Source organism: Suricata suricatta, chromosome 15 (genome assembly GCF_006229205.1).
Source record: "Suricata suricatta isolate VVHF042 chromosome 15, meerkat_22Aug2017_6uvM2_HiC, whole genome shotgun sequence".
Classification (NCBI taxonomy): domain Eukaryota; kingdom Metazoa; phylum Chordata; class Mammalia; order Carnivora; family Herpestidae; genus Suricata; species Suricata suricatta.
This window is the reverse complement of record NC_043714.1, coordinates 44,278,052-44,287,179: the sequence shown is the minus strand read 5'-3', so window position 1 is coordinate 44,287,179 and position 9,128 is coordinate 44,278,052. Positions and strand designations below refer to the sequence as shown.

General features: G+C 38.4%; 1 protein-coding gene across 4 annotated transcripts in view; it reads left to right on the top strand.

Moving 5' to 3' along the window:
* Positions 1-8,146, top strand: part of ZNF706 (zinc finger protein 706) — an 8,710-nt gene extending 564 nt beyond the window's left edge. The window contains exons 1-4 of one of the 4 annotated variants that reach the window (XM_029923522.1): positions 96-103; positions 3,567-3,703; positions 5,163-5,270; positions 5,955-8,146. In XM_029923522.1, the coding sequence (XP_029779382.1) occupies positions 3,569-3,703; positions 5,163-5,258 (231 nt within the window). In that variant the 5' untranslated portion in view covers positions 96-103; positions 3,567-3,568 and the 3' untranslated portion in view covers positions 5,259-5,270; positions 5,955-8,146. Of the gene's footprint in view, positions 1-95; positions 104-123; positions 145-2,498; positions 2,539-3,566; positions 3,704-5,162; positions 5,271-5,954 lie in introns of those variants that run through there. The other 3 variants (XM_029923521.1, XM_029923519.1, XM_029923520.1) reach the window with 3 other exon arrangements.
* Positions 8,147-9,128: the final 982 nt, after the last annotated feature.

Here is a 9,128-nt window from a genome sequence, read left to right as displayed (position 1 = left end):
GGGCCGCCGGCCTCCTCGCCTCCGCGGCGGCGGCCGGGCCCCTTCGGTCCCGGCGCGGGCCGCGGGCTGGAGGGAGAGCTCGGGCGCCTGCCAGGCCCTGCAGGTGGCCGGGCTGCAGGCCGCTTTCGGCCGCAGAGCGGAGCGGTAACCTTACCCCCTGGGCGACTGCAGCCGTTCGGTTTCTCGAAGCCGGGGCTCCCGGTGGCCGAAGGGGCCGGGTTTGGGGCGGCCAAAGCCTCGAGGAGGCGCGTCTCGGGCCGGCGTCTGTGCGGGGTGGCGGGGAGGTGGGGGCTGTGTGGCCGGACTGGGGAAGGTGCTCCCCGAGGCGGGAGAGGCTGGCTGGTTGGGAAGGAAGGGGGGCCGGGCGGCAGCTGGGGTCGGTCAAGTGCTGGGTGAAATCGCTCTTACTCTTGGTGCTTTCCTCTTCCCTCCGTTAAAAGATGTAGTGAAAACGTGGGGTCAGGATGTTGATCACTGCCTGGGCCTCTTCGTTTCAGATGATTATGGAGAACGATCCTACTTCCTGGATCCAAAAATCTTCATTTGTTTTTGCTCTAAGAGGATCTTAGGGGGCAATGGTTACTTGTTGCCTCTTGTAAAAGCTCTTCATTTTAGAACAACTCTTTTGTCGTTCTGCCTCCCCTCTTTGCAGCCCTCTAGGAAAACCACAGTAAATAAGAGTAACATTAAAAATCTGCGTTTAAGGTATTTGTAAGTGACATGTTACCCCGAGTTTGTTGTATGTAATTAAAGAAGTTGTGCTTAAGATCTTGTAGAAAATTTGGCTTGAGAGCAGTTAAGTTGAGCTGTCCGAAAGCAGGTGGCTTGTTCGTTTGCATTTCTGCTTTCAAAAAGGAAATTAATGCAGTGAGTTGTTGAAAGTTAGGGGCCTACCCCACGCATTTAGACTGTTGATTCGATTTCCTTTATGGGATGTTCAGGTCTCTGTTTTTAAAAATAAGAACCAGGGACCACAGTCTTTACTTATCAAAGCTTGTATGGTTTTATTTGCTACTTTAGATGACCATGGAAAATGGGTTAAATCTATTTTGTGATGTTATATTTTGGGAGAAGTCCTAAGTGGAAAAGTTAAAAATAATGTTCATCTGGTGACATCGTCCAGAGCACTGCGTGAAACTGCTATCAGAACAGCTAATAACTTGTAATTATCAAAGAAACTTCTGGAATTAGTGGCATAAAACAATTGAGGTTACCCACAAAATCAGCGTTAGCATGGTGGCGGACATTGTGTAGAGTTCGGAGCCTGAGAAAGGACTGAGGAGTCTGTAACATAAGGAACTGGTGCAGATGTTCTGGAAGACTGGGATGCATAAAGCTTGCGGACCTGACTATTCCCACCCAAAACATCGTTGAGAATCCAAATCTGTTTCTGTGGGAACAGGTTTTGTATGCTTCCGTAACATTTGTACTTAAATGTACTTTTTAAAAGATCATTCCATTTGGCTTGGAATTCATAGAGATTCGGCTTTTGAAAAACTAAAATGGAAGTTTAGCGTTCAAGGACGAACACATCTGGTAATATTTTCCATTATTTGGGAACGGGGTTCTTTTTATTAGGCTAGCATACTAAACATTTTTGTAATGTGTTAAAATAGTTGACTGGCTTCTTAGAAAAACATTGATCCTCTTTATTTTATTTGACTTTCAGTTCATTGTTAAATACTAGTGGGAACTTGTCCAAACAGTGTATTTATTTTTTTCAGTTTCCCTTTTTCTTTTTGGGGGAAAGCTCATGTGTTTCTAAGAAATGCCTTGACTTTATATCCATTAACTAATTAGGATTCCAGTCAGAAAAAGCCAGTACTGTTTTCTGGTAAAGGTGATATAGATACGTATTATGTTCATGCCCTGTGATAATGTAAAAGTTTAAAATTTAATTGCAGTGCTAATCAAAGCTCTACATAGGAATTCTACTTAGGACCCAATTTCAATATATTTAAAAGGGAGCTGGGGCTCATAGTTGAGAATCCAAACCTGCTTTATGAGCAGGTTTAACTTGTGTTGTCTAATAGAAAACTAATGTTTTTTTATTAAGTTTTTTATTTTAATTATTTTTAATTTCCAGTAAAGTTGACATACAGTGTTATAGTAGTTTCAGGTGTACAGTATTAGTGATTTCTACAATTCTCTACATTACTCAGTGCTCATCATGATAAGTGTACTCCTTAGTCCCCGTCACCTATTTCACCAGCCCCCTACTCACCCCTGAACCTGTGATAACCATCAGTTCTCTATTGTTGAGTCTGTTTCTTGGTTTGAGAAGACTTTAATTTTATTTTTTTGTAAGTTTCACGTGGTTTTTTTGTTGTTGTTTTTTTTAGTTAATTTATTTTGAGAGAGCAAGAGCAGGGGAGGGCAGAGAGAGGGAAAGGGAGAATCCCAAGCAGGCTCTGCACTGACAGTGCCAATGTGGGGCTTGAACTCAAGAACACAGCAAGATTATGGCCTGAGCAGAAATCAAGAGTCAACAGACTGAGCCACCCAGGCGCTCCAAGAAGACTTAATTTTAATGAAAAAGTAAAAGTAACTTTTTTCAGTAACATTTATTTAGCTTCATTTCAGACTATCCGTAGTAAAAAGCGGTACCTTTCATTTTTGTAAAAGTACCTTTACCCTTTTTACAAGGTTTATTCTCTCAGCTGGGAATTAATTTAATCTTATTTAATAATTTCTCCAACAGTCCTGCAAAGATCAACTTTTTAGAAAGATTTGGAATAGCACAGTGGTTTTATGTAACCTGAGTATTTAGGAGAACAGCTTCCATTGCTCTTAGGATCTCCTTCAGAACCTTTAGATGACAACTATTTCTCTTAAGTTTTAAAAATCTAAGTGACAACAGTGAATATTAGAAAGGGAAAGAACCTTTGCAAAGTAATCAAACAAATGTTGCTTAATTTTTTTGGTGAAGTTTTCATGGCAAAGCATACAGATCTTTGGTGTGTAGCTCAATGAATTTTTACAAGTGAACACACCTGTATAACCATTACCCTGATCAAGATATAGAACATCCTCAACTGCACCCCCCACCCCAATGCCCTTTTTCCTCAACCACTACCTCCTAGATTAGCTTTGCCTGTTTTGGACTTTATACAACCTATATCCATTGTGTCTGGTTTCTTGCCTTTAACACTAGATACAACCGTGTTGTTACTTGTAATGGTAGTTTTTTCTTTTTGAATGCAGGTAGCGTTCCATTGATATATATTATCACAAATTATCCACTTTATTATTAATTGACATTTGCATTGTTTCGAGTTTGGAAACAAGTACCCTGGACATTCTTGTACTGCCTTTGGGTTTATATGTACATTTGCATTTCTGTTGGATTTATACTGGGAGTAGAATTATTAGGTTTATAGAATCGACCAAACAGTTTTCTGCAGTGGTCGTACCAATGTATTCTCTAGTAGCATTGTATGTTAGAGTTTGAAAACCCATACATTTTGATTGACAGCTCTCTAAAACTGGTCTTCAGCTCTGGAGAGCATTACCATACTTTGATTACCCGGTATTAATCACTCTAATGCCTTAACTTCTGTTTTTAGATATGGCTCGTGGACAGCAGAAGATTCAGTCTCAGCAGAAAAATGCCAAAAAGCAAGCTGGACAAAAGAAGAAACAAGGACATGACCAAAAGGCTGCTGCCAAAGCTGCCTTAATATATACCTGCACTGTGTGTAGGGTAAGGGGAATTGGAAGGCATGATTTTCCTGGGGGCAGTTTTTGCTATAGGCGGGGGTGTATAGAGGTTAACGTTTTGCAACCACAGCAACATAAATGGTAGATCAGAGAGCTGCTTATGTTAGGTTCCCATCTTCAGTGGTCTCTTCCACAGTTGGTCGTTTGAATGGCTCCTATGGCCATGCCCAGGTCTCCAGGTGTCGGGGAAAGGGAGTGAACAAAGCAGAGTCCCTCTCTGTGTGAAGAATAAAGATGTCTTCTTCAGGGCAGATGTTATACTTGGATCTGACTTCCTTACAAAGTTCAAATACATCTGCATATGTATATACATATATATATGTTTGTGTATGTATATGTGTGCGTGTGTGTATCATACGTATGTGTATTTTCTTCCAAAGCCCCACACCTCGTTAGGGTTGTAGGGATGGATCTTGGTAAGACATGATTCCAAAACCAAAGTTTATCATCCGAAGGCATTACTGATGAAATTGAAGTTTCTAACTACATGAAAGTTCTTGTTAAGAGAAGAAATCTACTACATTAAATGTCTTGTTCATACTGAGCCTTGAGACACTCAAAATAATGAAATTGAGCAACTTTAAATTCTTTTGGAAAGAGGCAGGGTAAAATTAAAGTTCATTAAATCACTGATGAATAAATACTTCAGTTTGAAAGTACTGGAATAGGGCGCCTGGGTGGCTCAGTCAGTTAAGCATTTGACTCTTGATCTCCACTCAGGTCATGATCTCACTATGGGATTGAACCCTGCAGCAGGCTCTCTGCTGACAGCACGGAGCCTACTTGGAATTCTCCGTCTGCCTGTATCCAGATTGTGGGCAGCTCCCTCCCTTCCTCTTTCTGGCTCTCTCTTTCTCAAAATAAATAAATGAACATTTAAAAAATAATAAAATAAAAGTACTAGAGCAGTTCACCTATTTAAACTCTCAGAACAAAGCCAAAACTTACTTCATGTTTTGTTTAACTGCATGAGCTAAAGGATAAATTACTGAAGGTCTTTGCCTAGGGAAGTTGACTTAGTGTAGCATTGAGAACTGAAGTACTAGTAGAAGGTTGAAACGGGTCTTGGACAAATTACACTCTAGGTTTTAGTTTCCTTCTCATGTGAAATGAGGAATGATGGTAGGAACTATTTAGGATTACTGGGAAGGCCCTGTGAGAATTCAGGTAACCTGCTCAGCACAGTGTGTTAAGAAATGTTTTATCATTGCTTCTTGTTAATCAAGCAGAGTCCTTTATGTGACCCTCCCATTCTTCATGTGTGAAATACGGTCATTAGGAATTTCTTTGTGACAACGTCCTTTTTCATATGCCAGCCGCTAGTTACAGGAACTTAAAAGTGTTTTGAGGTGATTATCTATCGTGAACAGGCTTGAGATTTGAAAAGTTAGCACATTTTTATTTAATGAATAAGGTCTTTTCATGCATTTTTTTTACATTAGACACAAATGCCAGACCCTAAGACCTTCAAGCAGCACTTTGAAAGCAAACACCCTAAGACTCCACTTCCTCCAGAATTGGCTGATGTTCAGGCGTAAAGTTGTTTACAGGTATTTGACCTTTTGTCTCTTCATTTGTTAATGGCAAGATTGTATACAAGAGCAAAATTACCTTCTGTAACTGAAATTAATGTCTGCCTTCTAGCTGACATTTCATGGCTTCCCCTGTTTGAGTTAGTGTTTACGTTCACAATTGCTGAAAGTCTGTTTTCCCAAACCAGATCTCAATGCCTTTAAAACACCCAAATTTTTACTACTGTAGCCCAAAATGGGGGGCTGAGGTGATGCTGGCCGACTCTGGTCCAAGAATGGGAAAGATTTCCCAGCCTAAAGAAAGTAAATATTACAAAGGCCTTTGAGGGTCTTGCTCCCAGAAATCATGCGGAACACTGTTCTGAGTGCCTGGTTGCAGGAATTTTACGGAACAGCGTTTAATGGAGCTTGCAATGCATTGAAATACACAGCAAAATTGGGCTTACACTGTATAAACTTGACAGTTGCTTAAAAATAATCAGTTTACATTTTCTGTGTGTTTTTTGTTTTCCCTAAGTGGTGGTGATGGTGTGAGATAACTAAAGTAAATTCATCAGAGATTGTTTATCAAATCACTGACGGCTCCCTCAGACTGCTTGGTAGCTAATGCATGGGGTGCATTTTTCTTAGACACTTGAAACACTTAAAAGTGGTATTTGTGCAATGCTTACATTCACTGAAAATTCCGTTTATGTTTTATAGGTGAATTCATGACACCTTTGACTCTTCTACTGTCTCAGACCTTAGGTAACAAACCTGCAGCTGCTTTTCTAACAAACTGTTGATCAGCAAAAATAAAGGGGCTACAGAAACACTCATTTTTATGCTGTTCCCTTTTGGGCTTCATGCAAAGACAATTCTGTGTAAATGTACAGTTGACTCTGATTTGGAAATCTGAAATCAGTCCATCCTTGTTATAAAAAATTTTTTTACAATTGTAATTATATTGATGTTCATATTGTGTAAAATAACTCATTTAATAAAGTAGTACTTTGATTTTACAACATCACAGGATAAATGGTTCTAGAAATTCTGTTCTAACTTTCCACATGATTTGCCTTATAAAAATCTAATGAATTTGTCAGCTAGAATCGCAAGCGCAGTTCTTATCTCCCTTTCCCGGCGCTGTGGCAGGTTCCTTAGTTACGTCAGAGCAGACTCAGTCACGCGGTGTATTGGCAGCTGCCGATCTAGGTGAAGGACTTACCTGCTGCCTTAGTGTATTACCGCCATGTGTCATTCCCCCTCTGACCTCCCCTGTGTTTCAGGTTGGAATATTTTAACCTGCTCTATGAGCTGGCAGCTGCCAGCCAAGTCCACCCTGTAGATAACTGATAAATTCCTAACGCAGTTGGATTTTCAGCGAGCCCTTCTGAAAGATTAGGTTCTGAAGTGTGTGCCATAACGAGCTAATCAGTAGTTTAATACAAAACATGATGAGTCATGTATGAACTGGTAAAGATTAATGTAAATTATACCAGATTCTTTCAAAATTCTTCAAGCTCATTAATTTGAAATTAAAACTCCATATTGAAGGAGTTTTTTCAAATTATTAACAATTTGGCCAATTTTATGAGTGGTTTTCATTATTAGGAAGATTGGAATGACTTGCTGCTGGGTCAATTCCCAGAACCTTCTCCCTCCTTTCATTTCCTTGTCAGTGAATGGTTGGTTTTAGAAGTTTACTTTGTACTGGTTCCTACAATCAATTCAATATGTTTTGTCTGAACTAGAAAAGTATTAAAATAGGCCAATGTCCACATTGGTTTGGCTCTAAGGATGGGGAAGTGGGTTGGTTCAGATGGATGAGGAAATCCTGCCCAGTTAAGGAAAACTAATTTTAGGTTTCTTCTAATTTGCTTTGGTCAGCTATTAACTTTACTAGTGAAACTGCTGTAACTCGGTTTAAATTTTGAAGTTAACAGGAAGAACACTCAGCTCTTTAGTGGTAATTGCTTAGAGCCACAAATCTGATCCTGTGGGTTACAAATGCGTTCCCTCTTTCTGCTGTAACTCATCACTGCATTTGTTTTGTAGCTTTGCGTCTTCTGCCCACTTTGTTTGACTTCACTGTAAGTTTAAAATAAGATATTTCGAGGAAAAGCTTCGGTGGCGATAGTTTCTTAGCACCTTCTATTACATTCTTACTTTAAAATAGTCATTTTTTCCATGTATTTAATTCCCTAAGTTTCAGATTTAATATCTGTTATTTCCTGATATGTTGGTTACCAGAACATTAGAATTTGCCTGATTGCTTGTGGTGGGTATTACAGAAGTTCTGGGTAAATTATAGTTTAAAGGTTTCTAAAAGTGCTTTGACCATATGTATGTTTACATTTGGTAACAAGTCATTTAAAAACCATTCACAAGTTTTGGGTTTTTTTTTTTTTTTCATTTGTTTTACTGACTGTATTCAGAATAAAGGCTTTTTGTTCTTGTATTTAACCCTTTTTTATAAGCAGCTGAAGACACCATATTTGACTTCTATCTCAGTGATAGGAAAATAGCTGCATTGGTTTTGCATAAGACATTGATTCTCATACTTCATGTAAGGATTAGTACAATCCCTTTTTATTATGTTTGAGTTAAATTTTCTCTAAGGATAAAATTAAAATTCTTAAGCATCCTCATTATTTAATTTGAAGATTCTTTAACGGATCACAGCAAAGTTTATTATGCAACTGTTATGGTGTCTTCAAAGACTTTATAAAATCTGAGACACTGAGAGGGAATTGGTCCGTTTGTATTCTGTATTTCCATTAACTGCCAAAAGGAATGGGGTTGAGATTAAATTTGTTTCACTCTACTTCGTGTGGATCTCCACCCCCACGGCTAACTCACTGGGGGCTCAGTTGTGTGCTGTAATGTCTTATTAAAGAAGATATTAAAGAAAACTAAACTAGTCTAATTTCTTCTACATTCTAGGAGATTTTTATATTTCCTCTTTCCATTTTTGTTTTTGAATTTCTCAGAGTTGCCTCTTGAGTGTAGAGCTTAGTCGTTCTAAAGGCAGCAAGAGAGTTCTTTCATTGCTCATGGTTTTTCCTGAAGTTTGGTCTATTTTAGGTGTACAGAATACTTAAAAGGGAAAGGGAAAAGTTGGTCATTCTGAAACCTTCCTGTATAGAGTAAGTATAAGTAGCTGGAAGGGAAAAATAATTGGCTATTAATATAAAAATAACACTAAAATGAAAAATGCTTAGGTCAGTAAATTGAATGGGTAAGTCTTTTAGGACACTGACTCCAATTTGAGATAACACTGTGATTTTATATTAAGGCTACAGAATAGCTCCTTAATCACATCATAACGCAAACTTGAGCTATATGTAGCATGATAAAATACAATTTACCAATGTTACTATTTTGGCAAAAAGAATTCTTGTTTTTCATTTTTATCAGTATGTGGAATATACTATATCTGTTTTAAAATGCAGTTAATATCAAGGCTTTTTTCTAAACTACAGTGATAGCCATGGGCCAAACTAGAACTAAAATACCGTATTTAAATTTAATCTGAAAAGTTTGTGCTAGATTTTTCATTTGGGGGGAGTTTTTTATTTGGCTTTATTTTAGTCAGACACCTACTTTTTTTGCGTGTATAGAAATGAAGATCAACACTAGGGGTTGTGTTTACTGAAACCTTTCGGGCTTCCCGAATTTTATCTGCTGTAAATGTTTCAGATAAACCCTTCCTATGTATAGATTTAATAAAACATCTCTATGCTTTATAGAGAAAATAGATGTTTTATTAATAAAAGTTCCAACCTGTCATTAGTTGCAGATTACCGTTCTGAACCGAAAGTTAAATGTTCTTTGGATAAGCTGTTTATGGAGTTGCCATCTTTTTGGAGTTTTCAATTTTTGGTTTTGAATAGC